Source organism: Ascaphus truei, chromosome 17, assembly GCF_040206685.1.
Source record: "Ascaphus truei isolate aAscTru1 chromosome 17, aAscTru1.hap1, whole genome shotgun sequence".
Taxonomy (NCBI): domain Eukaryota; kingdom Metazoa; phylum Chordata; class Amphibia; order Anura; family Ascaphidae; genus Ascaphus; species Ascaphus truei.
In genome coordinates this window covers 2,350,109-2,369,248 of record NC_134499.1, presented here as the reverse complement: position 1 = coordinate 2,369,248, position 19,140 = coordinate 2,350,109, and the positions used below count along the sequence as shown (strand labels likewise).

General features: G+C 48.7%; 1 protein-coding gene across 6 annotated transcripts in view; it reads left to right on the top strand.

The window, feature by feature from the left end:
* The window catches only part of ZC3H7B (zinc finger CCCH-type containing 7B), a 133,501-nt gene that overhangs the window by 10,610 nt on the left and 103,751 nt on the right, over nucleotides 1–19,140 (top strand). For 5 of the 6 annotated variants that reach the window (XR_012788507.1, XM_075573717.1, XM_075573719.1 and 2 more), the window contains exons 9-13: nucleotides 2,638–2,882; nucleotides 3,453–3,732; nucleotides 13,767–13,822; nucleotides 14,054–14,219; nucleotides 14,647–14,808. Coding sequence is in view for 5 of the 6 variants with exons in the window: in XM_075573717.1 (XP_075429832.1) it covers nucleotides 2,638–2,882; nucleotides 3,453–3,732; nucleotides 13,767–13,822; nucleotides 14,054–14,219; nucleotides 14,647–14,808 (909 nt within the window). In the remaining variant the exon portion in view is untranslated. The remainder of the gene's footprint in view (nucleotides 1–2,637; nucleotides 2,883–3,452; nucleotides 3,733–13,766; nucleotides 13,823–14,053; nucleotides 14,220–14,646; nucleotides 14,809–19,140) is intronic. The other variant, XM_075573720.1, reaches the window with a different exon arrangement.

The window sequence follows — 19,140 nt, the reverse complement described above, 5'->3', positions numbered from 1 at the left end:
TATAGTAATGGAAACAGACACACATTAGCAAATGTACAACGTTGCAAAGAATCAAAAAGTGAGACTGAGGTGAGGAAATAACATACACATATATGTGAGATAGAGGTCACACGGCTGATAATGACAGGTGAACCCAGATAGGATAACTAGTGATAGATGACGAAGTAAGTATCATAATACTTCTATCAGACCTGTAGTAGTGGCAGATGGGTAATACAGTATATAAATGGCAATATGTCCATAAGAAAAGTAAACTGACTAGTTGCAGTGTTTGAGACCTGAGCTTGACACACTCGATAGACAATGAATTTTAGAATGACAAAAATTACAACATTTCCAAAATTGCTTAATTAATGTTGGAATAAATGTATGTGCACCTGCTCCTCCATCTCTTTAGTTTCCCTTTTTAATGTCTGCTTCATATTCACTACAGGCATACCCCGCTTTAAGGACACTCACTTTAAGTACACTCGCGAGTAAGTACATATCGCCCAATAGTCAAACGGCAGCTCGCGCATGCGCCTGTCAGCACGTCCTGAACAGCAAAGTTGAACTCCCTACCTGCACTGAAGCTGTGCACAAGCGGGGAGACTATAGAGCCTGTTACACATGCGTTATTTACATCAGTTATGCACGTATATGATGATTGCAGTACAGTACATGCATCGATAAGTGGAAAAAAGGCAGTGCTTCACTTTAAGTACATTTTCACTTTACATTCATGCTCCGGTCCCATTGCGTACGTTAATGCGGGGTATGCCTGTATGTTCTTTTCCCCTTTCCCCTCCCTTCCTCCTCTCGCCCATCATGGTAGAGCGGTAGACTAACACAAGCACATTTCTCCATTGTATCAACAGACACAATAGATCAGAGCAATTATCTAATATGTTTTCAGAGGGACGAACATCCCGGGAGGATTTATCTGATTTACCCTCCAAGATGTTTTCCCTTTACAAACTTCTTGAAAAAAGAAACCTGGCGTTGGTGGGACACGGTGACATTGGAAGAATACATCAAATGTAGCCGTATCTCCACAGGTCTTAGAATACAATAACCCTCAACATATGGTCTAACCAATCCCAAATTCATTCAAGAGTGGGAGAAATCACTTGACCATTGTTCTTTCGAACCAATGAAATTACTCATTTTAGAAAGAAAAAGAGAACTTGCAGAACTTGACACTAAAATTACACACATTGAAAACAACATACTATCAACACCATATCTAGCACAACTACTACAATTAGTTGATGTATTTTTTGTGTTTTCCACATTTATCTAATTCTTCTTTCAATTTAATTATATTAAAGGTACTTTATTTATTCTTTGATCAAGATTGTTATTTTAACATGTATTTACAATGTCGTCCTTATGAGTGGCATGACATCTCTATACCATCACATGCAGTGCACTGTGTTTTATTGTGATGTTTGTAAAGGTAATAACATGCTTTTATGAGGAAAAGGAGGAAATTGCAAATTTTCTTGATTTCCTGCTGATTATGATTGACCCCAGCTGCATTCAACCTGAACCCCTTCAGTGTGCATCTGTCACCCCAAAGGCGTCTGATGGGGCTCTCCTCTGCACAGGACCAGCGTGCTAAGGGTTAACATTTGCTTTTACTTTGTGGAACGTCAACCCCACCCACTGGAATGTTAATGACACGAAGACAAAGAACTTTGTATTCGCAGCTGCATTCAACCTCCACTCCTTCAGTGTACATCTTAATCGCCCCAAAGGTGGACAGCCTTTGGCGCAGCCAAAGGGTGTGAGCTGTTTGCTGCCGTTCGCTGATGTTTGGTGATGTTAAAGCTTCTCTATTTCAATCTGAAACTCACCAGGCCTTTTATCCCCTGTACCCAATTTTCCAACTCTATCTGTCCATGAAATGTCTGTGTATTGACTGTATAACCATGTTCTTTTAATGTAACCATGTAATGTTATAACTTTGTGCCCAGGACATTCGTGAAAACGAGAGGTATCTCTCAATGTATTACTTGCTGGTTAAAACATTTTTATAAATAAATAAAAAGTATATTAAGATAGACACCACACCTGAACATGGCTCCTGATGAAGCACAAACGGTGCGAAACGTGTTGCGGCCACGTTACACCACAGTTGTACCTGTCTGCTGTCTCACATAGCTCTCCAGCTACCCCAGAGCCAATCATGTCGGAACCGACCGCGCTAACGTAGCCAGGAAGTGCCGGGCGCTCCAAACTTGCAGCACCCGTTTCGTCCCAGCGAGCAGGATACGAAATGTCTGAGTGGTGGATTATCCTGGACGCTTGGTTCGGCGACTATCGTACAATGACTTGCTCACTGCACAGTACCTCATTGTAAGTGTATATATGCTTTTTACGTTCTTTAATACAACTTCATACCTCCGGTGTATTCTGCGTTCTTTTTAATACTTTACACCTCACACACAAACGGTGTGTATGTGTGTGACTCGGTGAGTAAAGAGGCTGAATTGGAGTTTGAATCCTGGTGTACGCTCCTTGCGTCCTTGGGCAAGTCACTGTATCTCCCAAAAATGCTATGTACAGTATTGCACACACGGTCAGTGCTACACAGGGAGAAAATAAAGATTTGTAAATGTAATGTGTTTCCATTACGCTTTGCCTTATCTGCAGATTTCCCATTGGATATGAAGAGTTTCCCCTCTCCCACGAGCAGTGACTCGCTCAGCGAGGGGCTGGGGGCGGCTGTGTCCTCCTCCTCTGCTGGTCTCCCACCAGCAGCCGTGACCCTGAGCAACTTTGCAGATAGTGAGGTCATTGGGGATGAGCTGGACTCCCTGCTGGACTCGGAGATGGTGAGAGATCGTTCGCTGCTGCCCAGTATCAACAGGACTGAACGGGCATCTCTCTTATACACAGTGAGAGCCCTGAGCTGTTTGAGCATAATATGTGAAAGTGTACATTGGTGGAGGAGGGAGGGGGGAGTAGATAGGCGTGCTAGCCCTGAGGAGCTTACACTCTAATCCGTGTTGTCAGAGATGGGAGGAGTACATGGAGGTACAAATCTTATAGGGCAAGGTCAAGAGAGTGAGCGGGTCATGAAGACCCCTGATAGGTTTCCCAGGGGTCCAGCCTTGACTTTGGCAGAGTTGATGGGGAGGGGGCAGTAGTTGTTGTAAAGAGGTGGCACCGTCGGCCTTGCCCTTTCTCCGCCTCCCCCCATTGGCGGCTCTGAGTTGCAATGCTGTGGAAGTGCTGCCAAATGGAACTTTTCTAGTGGGTTGTGAAGGTGGGAGAAGAGGGAGAGAGGTGTGTGTGTGTGTGTGTGTGTGTGTGTGTGTGTGTGTGTGTGTGTGTGTGCGCGCGCGCGCGCGCGTGTGTGTGTGTGTGTGTGTGTGTGTGTGTGTGTGTGTGTGTGTGTGTGTGTGTGTGTGTGTGTTACAACACAGCATACCCCATATTTATTATTATTTTTCTCCCACTTGCAGACTCTGTTACAGACATCCATCCCACCCAGCCAGGTTCCCCAGTTAATACCAGTCTTCCCTACTGGGAATCACCTGCTCTCCTCCGTGGGTAGTCTCGCTGCTCCCTCCGCGTTGCCCCCGGCCTCCTTTGGCTTGCTGGACTCCCGGAAGCTGACGGGTCCCCTGGGGGCCTCTGCCTACAGCATGAACCTCCTCACGTTTGCGGAGCCGCGTCTGGACACGCTAGACAACTTCGAGAGTTGCCGGGAGACGCTCGACTCGCTGGACACCTTCACAAGCGGTAATGCGGGGCAAGGGAGGAGAGGATTCTGGGATATCGAGGTTTGGCAGTGAGGCAACTGGTTATTCCCCCATTAAGATGGCAATGATCACATTGTGCGTACGGGGTGCAGACAGAAATGTGACCTACTAGCTTGAGTGCTGAAGAGGAATACTTTGTTCTTTTTTACTGAAAGAGTAGTAGATACATGGACGTGCCTTATAGTAAGAGTAAATACAGTCACATTGCTTGGCATAGACACAGAGGTCCCTAACGTTAAGAAGGACAGGTCGGCGGCTAATTAGTAGGCATTTAATGTAAGGCTGCGGCCATAGTGCAGCAGACGTCGCTTGCACCGAAAACAAACAATAGTACTCCAGTGCACATGTGTATAGTGAGTGCGCGCTAGCGCGGGCATGCGAGATAGCGCGACCAAAAGCAGAGGCGACAAAAATGTTTATATATGCCGGGCGACGGCCAATAAGGGCGAACCAGCTCCGTGACGTTACAACCCGCTCCCCCCCCCCTGACACGCCTCCCATAGCGCAACAGGATATCGGCAAGTACAGGCGCGCGTGATGTCACGCGCTTGGTCGTGTGCTCGCGCGCCTGTACAATGCCCGAGGCCTAACAAAGCAATGGGGAAAGCTAGCAGGATGTTCAGGTGTACATAGTTACATAATCCCTGGATCAACATCCTTCCCATGTATACTTATTTGGTATATCCCTGTATACCTTTCCCATCTAAAAAGATGTCCAACCTTTATTTGAACAAATCCATTGTATCTGCCATCACAGTCTCCATGGGTAATGAATTCCACACTGTAACTGCCCTTACTGTAAGATCCCTTTCCTTTGTTGCTGGTGAAATCTCCTTTCCTCCAACCTTAAGGGATGGCCCCGAGTCCTTTGCACTGCCCGTGGGATGAATAGTTCTTTTGAAAGCTCCTTGTATTGTCCCCGAATATATTTGTATATAGTTATCATATCCCCTCTTAGACGCCTCTTTTCTAATGTAAATATATCTAATTTAGCTAGCCTCTCCTCATAAGTTAGATTGTCCATCCACTTTATTAATTTGGTGGCTCTTCTCTGCACTCTCTCTAGTTCCATAATGTCTTTTCCTAGGATTGGTGCCCAAAATTGTACTCCATATTCAAGGTGTGGTCTTACTAGTGCTTTGTAAAGGGGCATAATTATGTTTACTTCCCTTCCATCCATTGCCCGTTTAATGCAAGATAAGATCTTGCTTGCCTTTGCAGCTACTGCATGACATTGGGCACTATTGCTAAGCCTGCAGTCAACAAGCACTCCTAAATACTTCTCCGTCAAGGATTCCCCCAATATATCTCCATTTAATTTGTAAGTCGCCTTTTTATTCTTGCATCCCAAATGCATAAACTTACATTTATCTGTATTAAACCTCATTTGCCATTTACCTGCCCACGTTTCCAGTCTCTCCAAGTCCTTCTGAAGAGAAATGACATCCTGCTCTGATTCTATAACCTTACACAATTTAGTATCATCAGCAAAGATGGAGACTTTGCTCTCGATCCCAACCTCAAGGTCATTAATAAACAAGTTAAAAAGCAGGGGTCCCAGTACCGATCCCTGAGGTACTTCACTCACAACTTTAGCCCAACCTGAAAATGTTCCATTTATAACAACCCCCTGTTGTCTGTACTTTAATCAGTTTTCAATCCAGGTGCATATATTATTACTGAGTCCAATTTTATTTATTTTGTACACCAACCTCTTGTGTGAAACCGTATCAAAAGCCTTTGCAAAATCTAAGTAGACCACATCAACTGCATTACCCTGGTCTAAATTCCTACTTACCTCCTCAAAGAAACAAATAAGGTTAGTTTGGCAAGATCTATCCTTCATAAATCCATGCTGACTATTACTAATAATTTTGTTTTCCATTAGGTATTCCTGAATATTATCCAGTATTAAACCTTCAAGTAGTTTCCCTACTATTGAAGTCAGGCTTACAGGTCTGTAATTTCCCGGTTGTGATCTACTTCCCTTTTTAAATATAGGCACCACATCTGCTTTACGCCAATCTTGTGGTAATGAGCCTGTGGAAATGGAGTCCTTGAATATTAAATATAATGGTTTGGCTATTACTGAGCTTAACTCCTTGAGAACTCTTGGATGTATGCCATCGGGGCCAGGTGCCTTATTTACTTTAATTTTTTCAAGTCGCTTATGAACTTCTTCCTCAGTTAACCAATTGTTCATTAATATGGAGGTTGTGGCTTCCTCCTGCGGCACTACTATTGAACTTGATTCTTCCCTGGTAAACACAGAGGCAAAGAATTTGTTTAATACCTCTGCTTTTTCCTTATTTCCAATAATCTGCCTACCCATCTCACACTGAAAGGGTCCTATATTTTCTTTTCTCCTTTTTTTGTTATTAAGGTACTTAAAGAACTTTTTAGGGTTGACCTTACTTTCTATTGCAATCCTTTTTTCATTATCCATTTTTGCTAATTTGATTGCCCTTTTGCAATTTTTGTTACATTCCTTATAATTCTGATACGATGTCTCCGTCCCTTCTGACTTAAAGAATCTAAACGCCTTCCTCTTCTTGTCCATTTCCTCCCCTACCTGTTTATTTAGCCACATTGGTTTTGACTTATTTCTTTTATACTTATTACCCAAATGTATACACTGATAAGTGTGCTTTTCTAACAATGTTTTAAAGACTGACCATTTATCTTCTACATTTTTCCCTGCAAAAACATCATCCCATTGTATTACTACTAGATTAGACCTCAGTTTATTCAAATCTGCCTTTCTAAAGTTTAAGGTCTTTGTTGAACCCAAGAAATCTATTTTTTGATAATTTATTTCAAATGAGACCATGTAATGATCACTGTTACCCCAATGTTCCAGGACTTGAATATTTATAATATCATCCAATTTATCTGCTATCACAGTCTCCATGGGTAATGATTTCCACATTTTAACTGACCTTACTGTAAAGAACCCTTTCCTTTGTGGCTGGTGAAATCTATTTTCCTCCGACCTTAAGGGATGGCCCCGAGTCCTTAGTACTGCCCGTGGGATGAATAGTTATTTTGAAAGCTCCTTGTACTGTCCCCGGATATGTTTATATAGTTATCATATCCCCTCCTAGATGCCTCTTTTCTAATGTAAATAAATCTAATTTAGCTAGCCTCTCCTCATAAGTTAGATTGTCCATCCCGTTTATTCATTTGGTGGCTCTTCTCTGCACTCTCTCTAGTTCCATAATGTCTTTTCTAAGGAGTGGTTCCTAAAATAGTACTTCATATTCAAGGTGTGGTCTTACTAATGCTTTGTAAAAGGATATAATTGTTTACTTCCCTTCCATCCATTGCCCGTTTAATGCAAGATAAGATCTTGTTTGCCTTTGCAGCTACTGCATGACTTTGGGCACTATTGCTAAGCCTGCAGTCACCAAGCACTCCTAAATCCTTCTCCATCAAGGATACCCCAATGTATCCCCATTTAATTTGTAAGTCATCTGTTTGTTTTTGTTTCCCAAATGCTTAACCTTACATTTATCTGTATTAATATGGAGTAGGAACAGAGTCTGACGAGGTGCTTCTAAAATCCTGTGTGGGTGGTGTGTATATATAATCTTAAATCAATCGAGTATACACAAAGGACAGACCATTAAATGTTCCAGCTGTATGGTTAGCGAGGCCTAGTGTTGTGTGGTATATGAGAGTTCTATACTGACACGGAGTCCATAACATGGGGATGGAGGGGGGAAGCCAGATACCATTAGGTACAACTCAGCATACCTTAAGTCCATGGTGTGCCTCCCCTGCGATCCTCCGGCTCCGTGTGGTCCGTTGTGTTCTTCCGAAATCCACACTGGCCACTTGTAAGCAGAAAACACAGCTTGCATACACTTCGGTATTAGTAATACTCACTGAATCGTTATAGGTCTGTCCAAATTAGCATGCATCACTCCCGGAGGTGCAGAATAGAAAAGCAAAGAAATTGTGTTGAGCACTGCAAAAATTTGGGCTGAAGGCAGGTGAAAATAAGCCATTTATTGGGCACTAGCTGGTATACCCGGCGTTGCCCGGGTGTGGAAAGGCAGGGGGCATGAAGTGGAAGGGCGGGGGGGGGGGAAGGGCGTGGAAGGGAGGGAGGGCAAAGGGGTGGGGGGGCAAAGGGGCAGGGAGGGGCGGGGGGGCAAAGGGGCGGGGGGCAAAGGGGCAGGGAGGGGTGGGGGGGCAAAGGGGCAGGGAGGGGCGGGGGGGAAAAGGGGCAGGGAGGGGCGGGGGGGAAAAGGGGCGGGGGGCAAAGGTGCAGGGGGGGGCGGGGGGGCAAAGGGGCGGGGGGCAAAGGGGCGGGGGGGCAGAGGGGCGGAGGGGGCAAAGGGCAGGGAGGGGCGGGGGGGGCAAAGGGCAGGGAAGGAGGTGGGGGCAAAGGGCAGGGAGGGGCGGGGGGGGCAAAGGGCAGGGAGGGGCGGGGGGGGCAAAGGGCAGGGGGAGTCAGGGACGCGTTAAATAAGCCATTCCCCTGCGTGTACTCACCTTGCGCACGGCCGCGCTTCTCTTCCCCCGGATACCGGCCGCCCTGCTCTGGCTCCTCCGCGGCGAGGCTGAGACGCTCCGGTGAGGAGGTGCTGGGCCTCTCGCGGGGAGAGGCGGAGACAGCCGGAGGAGCGGCCTGTGCCGCGTGCTCTGTGTGTGTGTGTGTGTGTGTGTGTGTGGGGGGGGGGGAGAGTGCCGGGTGAGGGAGAGCCGCGTGCTCTGTGTGTGTGTGGGGGGGGGGGAGAGCGCCGGGTGAGGGGAGAGCCGCGTGCTCTGTGTATGGGGGGGGGGGGGTGAGGGAGAGCGCCGGGTGAGGGGAGAGCCGCGTGCTCTGTGTGTGGGGGGGGGGGTGAGGGAGAGCACCGGGTGAGGGGAGAGCCACGTGCTCTGTGGGGGGGGGGGTGAGGGAGAGCGCCGGGTGAGGGAGAGCCGCGTGCTCTGTGTGTGTGGGGGGGGGGGGGGTGAGGGAGAGCGCCGGGTGAGGGGAGAGCCGCGTGCTCTGTGTGTGTGGGGGGGGGGGGGGTGAGGGAGAGCGCCGGGTGAGGGGAGAGCCGGGTGCTCTGTGTGGGGGGGGGGGGGGGTGAAGGAGAGCGCCGGGTGAGGGGAGAGCCGCGTGCTCTGTGTGTGGGGGGGGGGGGGGGTGAGGGAGAGCGCCGGGTGAGGGGAGAGCCGCGTGCTCTGTGTGTGGGGGGGTGGGGGGTGAGGGAGAGCGCCGGGTGAGGGGAGAGCCGCGTGCTCTGTGTGTGGGGGGGTGGGGGGTGAGGGAGAGCGCCGGGTGAGGGGAGAGCGCCGGGTGAGGGGAGAGCCGCGTGCTCTGTGTGTGGGGGGGTGAGGGAGAGCGCCGGGTGAGGGGAGAGCCGCGTGCTCTGTGTGTGGGGGGGGTGAGGGAGAGCTCTCCCGCTGACTGGGGGGGAGGAGGAAAAAGCGCGGGAGACCCGGGGAGAGGAGGAGGTGAATGTGATGGTGGGGGGGGGGGGAAGAGGAAAGAGAGGTGTTGTGGGGGGGAGGGGAGGGTGTTTGTGTGTGTGTGTGTGTTTTGCCTTGTGTGTGTGTGTGTGTGTGGCCTGTGTTTTGGCCCGTCACTCCGCCTCAGGCCAATGAGAGGTGCGGGGGCGGGCGGCCCAAGGGACCAATGAGATTTCCCCTAGGGACACAGGCCATGCAGTTTTACAAATATATAGTAGATAAAGCCTAGGTACAAACAGAACGTACTCCTCGAGGACTGAAACTCTGATTGAGCCACCTGTGCTGAAGCAGGGACTGATTGCACCACCTGTGCTGAAGCAGTAGCGGCTTGAGGATTGGAGTTGAACACCCCATGGCCAAAGTGTTATCTGCCGTGACATTCTATGTTTCTATGTGCGTTCTTTGTTCTTAGAGGAGCGGCAATCCATGCAATATCCTACATGTGTTTTTATATAAACGGCTCTGTATTTATTAGAGAATTTGCTACATTAAAAAAAAAATGTATTCAACTCTTTAATGCCATTTTAATGAGGTTTAATATACTGAGCAGGCTTTAGCTCACCACCCCAGCAGTGCCACATCTTTGCAACACTTTCCTATTTGTGATAATTTGTTGCCAATTTTCCCAGAAGTTTGAGCTGCAAACTGTTATAATAGCTAATGTTACCTTGTATGTATGTAGGCCTTTATATAGCGCCATTAATGTGCATAGCGCTTCACAGCAGTAATACGTGACAATCATATAAATTATATAAATAACACAAAGGGTAGAAGTGCTTCAGACATAAAAGTAAAATTTAGGAAAAGGAGTCCCTGCTCCGAAGAGCTTACAATCTAATTTTGTTTTTAGGAAGAACGTACAGAGACAGTAGGAGGGCGTTCTGGTAAGTGCGTCTGCAAGGAACAAAGGTTAATGTATGAGTGTCATGGGAGACCAATGCTTTTAACACCTTAATACCTGGATACTTTGGGCAAAGAGAGAGATACAATAAATTGTGATTTATTTACAAAATTAACATACACAGCTTGATGTACGAAATAACACTTACTGGGACGGGGCAAAACTAAATAAAATGTTCCTGTAACGAACTTTACAGAAATAAAGTCTCTAGGCAACAATTCCCAGGAGCGGGGTTGGTGCGCAAAACAGAGCCACGAAACAGTCTTTGGCTAGTTGCGCCCCCCGCAACCACTCTTACTCCGCCGAAAGTAATCTTTTCATTCCCCCAATACAGGATTGGTTAGCAAATCCTTAGTCCTTACGAATACTGGAAGCTGGATACAAATCTTGGTTCCGATGTTAAAGTCTTTGTACTGCACGCTGTAGCTTAGATGAATCTATCTCCCGATCGGCTGCACTGACTTTTAAAACCACACCAGTCCTATCAGTATAATGTGCAGCCAATCACTGCGTGGGAACAAAGCATCCCACCTATTGGCAAGGTCTGCCAATAATTCATGGAGCCGGGCAGAGGCTTCAAGGTATGCTACGGTCATGCGCTTACTTCGGACTTGAGCCGCTTAGCATACCTAACCAAGCCCAATTCCCTGGCGAGATGTTGACTACCTGTCCCTGGACATCTGGCAGGAAAAAAATGTTTATATTTACTTCCCTCCACTTAACACTTTAAAATGTCGGTACCTTTTTAAGTCCGGATTTTCCTAGACATTCTGGAGTTGTCTCACTGTGATGTCTTAGAAGTCCTAACTTAAGTTATGCATGATTCACTTGCTGGAATGTCTGGCCATATACAGTTAGGTCCGGAAATAATTGGACACCGATACAAGTTTTGTTATTTCAGCAGTGTACCAAAATAAATTCAAGTTACAGTTAAATAATGAATATGGGCTTAAAGTGCAGTCTATCAGCTTTAATTTGAGGGTATTCACATCCAAATTGGAGGAAGGGTTTAGGAATTACATCTCTTTAATATGTAGCCCCCTTTTTTTCAAGGGACCAAAAGTAATTGGACAATTGACTCAAAAGCGGTTTCATGGACAGGTGTGGGCTATTCCTTCGTTATTTCATCATCTATTAAGCAGGTAAAAGGTCTGGAGTTGATTCCAGGTGTGAAGATGGGGCACACGGATTTCCAAAATAAAGAGATTTATTAAAGCATACACAACGTTTCGACCCTAAGGTCTTTGTCAAGTGCAAAAAGTGGCACTCACTTGCTACATTTTCTCAACACCGTTTCTCTCCTAGACCCTCTACAATCTGGCTTCCACACTGCTCACTCAACTGAAACAGCCCTCACTAAAATAACTAATGACCTTCATGCTGCCAAAGACAGAGGTCATTACACTCTGCTCATATTACTCTACCTCAATTCAGCATCAGATAAAGTGGACCACCCTCTTCTCCTTTTATATTCTCCATACTCCTGGTATTCGTAACAAAGCACTATCCTGGATCTCCTCTTACCTCTCCCATCGTACTTTCAGTGTCTCTTTTGCTAACGCCACCTCCTCTATTGATCTCTCTGTGGGGGTACCACAGGGCTCTGTCCTGGGACCCCTTCTCTTTTCTCTTTACACTCTCTCTAGGTGACCTAATCACATCTCTTGGGTATAAATATCACCTCTATGCCGACGACACACACATTTTCTTTTCAACCCCTGACAATACACCTGCTGTACAGAACAAAGTTTCTGAATGTCTCTGTGCTATATCATCCTGGATGGCCCTCCGCCGACTTAAACTTAACATGGCAAAAACAGAGCTCCTCATACTTCCTCCCAAACCTGGCCCTTCTACCCCCTTCCACATTACTGTTGGAAGTACTATCATTCACCCACTAGCACAAGCACGCTGCCCGCTTTTTCCTCCGCAATATTACAAAGATACGCCGTTTCCTCTGTTGCTCGACTGCTAAAACTCTGACTCAGGCCCTCATTCTCTCCCGTCTTGATTACTGTAACCTCCTGCTGTCCGGCCTTCCTGCCTCTCACCTGTCTTCCCTACAATCTATCCTAAACGCTGCTGCCAGAATCACTCTACTCTTTCCTAGATCTGTCTCAGCATCTCCCCTCATGAAATCCCTCTCCTGGCTTCCTATCAAATCCCACATCTCGCACGCAATTCTCCTCCTTGCTTTTAAAGCTTTACACTCTTCTGCTCCTCCTTACATCTCAGCCCTAAAAGCACCACCCAGTGTTCTGCTCAAGGATGTCTTCTCTCTACCCCTTTGTATCTAAAGCCCTCTCCCGCCTAAGGCTAAGGCCCCGCTCCCTCAGTCAGCGTGCCCGCACTGCAGACAGGCGGCGCGCTGACAGGCAAAGACCGCGATATGCGGTCTGAGGGGAGGGGGGGCGTGGTTTGAGCGGAGGGACCCACTACTCACCCCTCCCTCCACGGGCTCGGTCTCCCGGGCTGCCGGAGGGAGCTGCTGCGGGCTGCTGGAAGGTAAGCAGCTCCCGCTCCCTGCCCCTTCCCCCACAAATGCCCTCCTCACACACGCTGATACACAAACACACCACCCCCTACCTTGTGTAGGAAGCTGTCTGACAGCTCCCGCCCCCGCCGCTGATAGGCTCATCAGCGCACCACGTGACGCGTCACCGCTCGGGATCACAATTTTCTTGCATCCCCTGGCGGCTGACGCGTCACAGCGCGTAATGAGCCGTGCAGCGAGGGGGGACTGGGAACGGCTCAGAAGGATTCCCCTGCTGGTGGGGAACGCTCACGCGGCCGCCCGCGCCGCCAGGCGCAGCGGGTCCCAGCCCTTAAACCTTTCTCACTGACTGCCCCACACCTCTGGAATGACCTTCCCCTCAATAACCGACTAGCACCCTCTCTATCCACCTTTAAGACTCGCCTTAAGACACACTTGCTTAAAGAAGCATATGAGTAGCACAGTGGCTAATACTATACACATGATACATAAAGCTTGGCCCCCTGAAGACACACTTACCAGAATTCCCTCCTACTGTCTCTGTACATTCTTCCTATCAACCAATTAGACTGTAAACTCTTTGGAGCAGGGACTTCTTTTCCTAAATGTTACTTTTATGTCTGAAGCACTTATTCCCATGATCTGTTATTTGTATTATTTGTTATTTATATGATTGTCACGTGTATTACTGCTGTGAAGTGCTATGCACTAATGGCGCTATATAAATAAAGACATACATACTGTACATACATTTAGTGAATCCGGGAAACAGGATCTTTGCTGATTGATAACGAGAGAACGAATAGATCGGCAGGTTATGTAATTAGTTTTCATCAATCAAATGCTGCATATATTACAGCAACAACAACAAAAAAAAATATCTATCTCTATCATTTTTAAAGTGCCTCTTGGATTGCCTCTATACATCAAAAATGTTACTTCATTGTTTCTTGGGATAACATGAATGTGTTAAATAACAGCTCAACTGTAATTTTGTGGCCAAATTGCAGTATTTGTGCTTCAGGCTTCATCTATTCCCAAGTAAAGCCATTATTGTGTCTCACGCTGAGACGTCCCCGGAGGTTTAATCAGAGCGCGATTCCAACTCCCACACGCGCCCTTTATTAATAGTGTTTCTCTTTTCCTTGTGAAGATCCCAAATTTGTGGAAGCCCCATCAGCAAAAGGAAACCAGGCGGCCAATCCCATGGTGAGTGCCGTCTACACCTATCTGTTCTCGCGCGCACTCTGACTCTTTCTCTCTCTCGTGCGCATTGCGCTCCGACTCACGCGCGCTTTGCGCTCCGACTCGCGCTTTGCGCTCCGACTCTCTCGCGTGTGCGCACTCCGCCCGTCACTGCTTCTAGTGGGGCTTAAATTAATGTGCTGCATTGTATAATCGTAATGAGTATCCCTACGGACTTTTGTTTCCTTCCTTCAGTCCAGTGTGAACCCCTTAAACCACTTGTTCCCTCACAACCTGGAAGGAGCCCCTATTCAGATCCACTTCGGGGCTCTGCCGTCTGCCTTGGCACCTGCAGCCCGGAACCCGCTGGCGTTGACCCATGATTTCAGACAGGCGTGTCAGCAGTGCTATGTAAAGATAGGTACGGAGCTGCCTGGGCCTTGTGACTTGGCTGGGGATCCTGACATGCCATGCATTTATTAATGAGATTAACCTCGGTGCAGCCCTGGAGGGGGTTATTGCAGCTGTTGGCACTACTTGAGTGCTCCCAAAACGGAAGACGGAACCGCTGCTCTTACTGCAGCATCTACGGGATTTTAAAATGGCGGCCATCCACATGGAGACAGCCATTCGCTGCAGAAATTGGTATGCACATTCATGGCAGTATCAGCACACCATAATGTGGTTGCCCTTACTAGCTCTCCGGGAATGGTGTTGCATGCAGCCATTTTAACATCCCGTTGTCCAGAATACTTTTTAGTTTTATAAAACCTAGGTGTCGTTTTGCTTTCACCCTTTTCCTGCACGATAATACAACAACTTTCCCCCATGTGTAACTTCTCTCCCAGGTCCCAGGGCTCTGGATTATAGCTACAGGGAGGGCTTGGAGCACAAGTGCAAGAAAGACGTGTTAATGGCGAGAATGAAGAGTGCTGAGAATAAGACCTGGCTCCGGATTCGTTCACGGCCCATGAAAGTCAACTTTATGGGTCCATACATTCTGTGCAAAGGTGAGATCCCCCAAGCCAGAGAATACTGTCCCCTTAACCCTGTCACTGCCGTTAGTACACTGTGCTCCTAGGAGAGACTGACCCCTTAACCATGTCACTGCCGTTAGTACACTGTGCTCCTGGGAGAGACTGACCCCTTAACCATGTCACTGCCGTTAGTACACTGTGCTCCTAGGAGAGACTGACCCCTTAACCATGTCACTGCTATTACAAAAAGTACGATGTTTCAGACTGGTGACACCTATGAATTGATATACTATTTCTCTGCAATCCTGTTATTGCTGCTCTTGGTGTTTGTTACACTGCTGGCTTTCTGTTAGGTTTTGTGATTGACCCTAGGTTTACAAGGTGTATACAGTAGGAGTATTGGATTTTCTAGTGACAGCTGTATGTGTACATATTATCATACCAAGATTTCCCCCATTATCTGTAAGGTATTAGATTACTGTTAATTAATTAGATTACTGGCAGCAGCAGTTTAAATTTAAGTGGACACATTCATTTTCAATAGGTGTTCCTCTCTTTAGCTTTCCCTGTCTATGCGAACACGATGTTTTCTTTTTCTTGTGTTCAGTAGTCCTTTCAGACGGGAGGGAGGTATTTTGTGGTATGGCATGAAGGGAAGTACCACAAGTTCTTTTTTTAAGGTTCTGTGGGAACGGGCCTGAGGAAGGGGTAGTCAGTCCCGAAACGTTGCCCCTCTTTTGCTCCACCACACTTACTCCCTTTTATTTTTTGCCATTAGGCAGTTTTTTTTGTACCCAATTCCCCTTGTGTTTTCCGTGTTTCCCCTTACCTCCCTTACCTCCCTCCCATTTTTGCCATTTCTTGGCTTGTGTTTACATAGATTTTCCCTAGGTGTCAATATCCTATCTATCTATCTATCTATCTATCTATCTATCTATCTATCTATCCTATTACAATACCATCTATTTTTTGGCATATTCGTGGTTTTTTCAGTTTATTTTCGAGTGCTGGGGACATTACCTTTTGATGTCACTGCCATTAGTACACTTTGCTCCTAGGAGAGACTGCCCCCTTAACCATGTCACTGCCATTAGTACACTTTGCTCCTAGGAGAGACTGCCCCCTTAACCATGTCACTGCCATTATTACACTTTGCCCCTAGGAGGGACTGACCCCTTAACCATGTCACTGCCATTAGTACACTTTGCCCCTAGATGGGGCTGACCCCTCAACCATGTCACTGCCATTAGTACACTTTGCCCCTAGGAGGGACTGACCCCTTAACCATGTCACTGCCATTAGTACACTTTGCCCCTAGATGGGGCTGACCCCTCAACCATGTCACTGCCATTAGTACACTTTGCCCCTAGGAGGGACTGATCCCTTAACCATGTCACTGCCATTAGTACACTTTACCCCTAGGAGGGACTGACCCCTTAACCATGTCACTGCCATTAGTACACTTTGCTCCTAGGAGAGACTGCCCCCTTAACCATGTCACTGCCATTATTACACTTTGCCCCTAGGAGAGACTGACCCCTTAACCATGTCACTGCCATTAGTACACGTTGCTCCTAGGAGAGACTGCCCCCTTAACCATGTCACTGCCATTAGTACACTTTGCCCCTAGATGGGGCTGACCCCTCAACCATGTCACTGCCATTAGTACACGTTGCTCCTAGGAGAGACTGCCCCCTTAACCATATCACTGCCATTAGTACACTTTGCCCCTAGGAGGGACTGATCCCTTAAGCATGTCACTGCCATTAGTACACTTTGCCCCTAGGAGGGACTGATCCCTTAAGCATGTCACTGCCATTAGTACACTTTACCCCTAGGAGGGACTGACCCCTTAACCCTGTCACTGCCATTAGTACACTTTACCCCTAGGAGGGACTGACCCCTTAACCATGTCACTGCCATTAGTACACTTTACCCCTAGGAGGGACTGACCCCTTAACCATGTCACTGCCATTAGTACACTTTACCCCTAGGAGGGACTGACCCCTTAACCATGTCACTGCCATTAGTACACTTTGCCCCTAGGAGGGACTGATCCCTTAAGCATGTCACTGCCATTAGTACACTTTGCACCTAGGAGGGACTGACCCCTTACCCATGTCACTGCCATTAGTACACTTTGCAAGGACTGACCCCTTAAACATGTCACTACCTCTCTGGCTGAGGAAGGGATCTCTAGATTTCATAGGCCCACAAACACCTTTAAAGTTGCTAAGGATCCATTAAGTATCTGGGTATTCCGTTTCCCCTGAACCTACAGAAGCTGTATGAGCTGAATTATATTCCCATCATAAACACAACTGACAGAGTTGGCAGGATGGATGTATCTACCTTTAACAATATCTGGTAGGATTGCTTTAATTAAGATGGTTTATTTCCTGAAACTTCTGTATTTAATTCAGACACTCCCTCTGCTTATAAGAAAAAAAAGATATTACAAAGATACATAGAGTATTTAACAGTTTTATTTGGAACAACACAAAACACAGGATCAGTCTACAAAGGCTACAGACCGATAGAGAACTGGGGGGGTCTGAACCTCCCGATGTGGGAGCGTTTAACCTGGTGGCGCTGACTAGGTACATTAGGGATTGGCTACTTGACAAGGCAGAGTTTGTGAATTCTGGAATAGAGGGACAGCTGCCTCTCCCACACTCCCTGGGGTTCCTGCTCTCCCACACTCCCTGGGGTTCCTGCTCTCCCACACTCCCTGGGATTCCTGCTCTCCCACACTCCCTGGGATTCCTGCTCTCCCACACTCCCTGGGGTTCCTGCTCTCCCACACTCCCTGGGGTTCCTGCTCTCCCACACTCCCTGGGGTTCCTGCTCTCCCACACTCCCTGGGGTTCCTGCTCTCCCACACTCCCTGGGGTTCCTGCTCTCCCACACTCCCTGGGATTCCTGCTCTCCCACACTCCCTGGGATTCCTGCTCTCCCACACTCCCTGGGATTCCTGCTCTCCCACACTCCCTGGGGTTCCTGCTCTCCCACACTCCCTGGGGTTCCTGCTCTCCCACACTCCCTGGGGTTCCTGCTCTCCCACACTCCCTGGGGTTCCTGCTCTCCCACACTCCCTGGGGTTCCTGCTCTCCCACACTCCCTGGGGTTCCTGCTCTCCCACACTCCCTGGGGTTCCTGCTCTCCCACACTCCCTGGGGTTCCTGCTCTCCCACACTCCCTGGGGTTCCTGCTCTCCCACACTCCCTGGGGTTCCTGCTCTCCCACACTCCCTGGGATTCCTGCTCTCCCACACTCCCTGGGGTTCCTGCTCTCCCACACTCCCTGGGGTTCCTGCTCTCCCACACTCCCTGGGGTTCCTGCTCTCCCACACTCCCTGGGGTTCCTGCTCTCCCACACTCCCTGGGGTTCCTGCTCTCCCACACTCCCTGGGGTTCCTGCTCTCCCACACTCCCTGGGGTTCCTGCTCTCCCACACTCCCTGGGGTTCCTGCTCTCCCACACTCCCTGGGGTTCCTGCTCTCCCACACTCCCTGGGGTTCCTGCTCTCCCACACTCCCTGGGGTTCCTGCTCTCCCACACTCCCTGGGGTTCCTGCTCTCCCACACTCCCTGGGGTTCCTGCTCTCCCACACTCCCTGGGGTTCCTGCTCTCCCACACTCCCTGGGGTTCCTGCTCTCCCACACTCCCTGGGGTTCCTGCTCTCCCACACTCCCTGGGGTTCCTGCTCTCCCACACTCCCTGGGGTTCCTGCTCTCCCACACTCCCTGGGGTTCCTGCTCTCCCACACTCCCTGGGGTTCCTGCTCTCCCACACTCCCTGGGGTTCCTGCTCTCCCACACTCCCTGGGGTTCCTGCTCTCCCACACTCCCTGGGGTTCCTGCTCTCCCACACTCCCTGGGGTTCCTGCTCTCCCACACTCCCTGGGATTCCTGCTCTCCCACACTCCCTGGGATTCCTGCTCTCCCACACTCCCTGGGATTCCTGCTCTCCCACACTCCCTGGGATTCCTGCTCTCCCACACTCCCTGGGATTCCTGCTCTCCCACACTCCCTGGGATTCCTGCTCTCCCACACTCCCTGGGGTTCCTGCTCTCCCACACTCCCTGGGGTTCCTGCTCTCCCACACTCCCTGGGGTTCCTGCTCTCCCACACTCCCTGGGGTTCCTGCTCTCCCACACTCCCTGGGGTTCCTGCTCTCCCACACTCCCTGGGGTTCCTGCTCTCCCACACTCCCTGGGGTTCCTGCTCTCCCACACTCCCTGGGGTTCCTGCTCACCCACACTCCCTGGGGTTCCTGCTCTCCCACACTCCCTGGGGTTCCTGCTCTCCCACACTCCCTGGGGTTCCTGCTGTCCCACACTCCCTGGGGTTCCTGCTCTCCCACA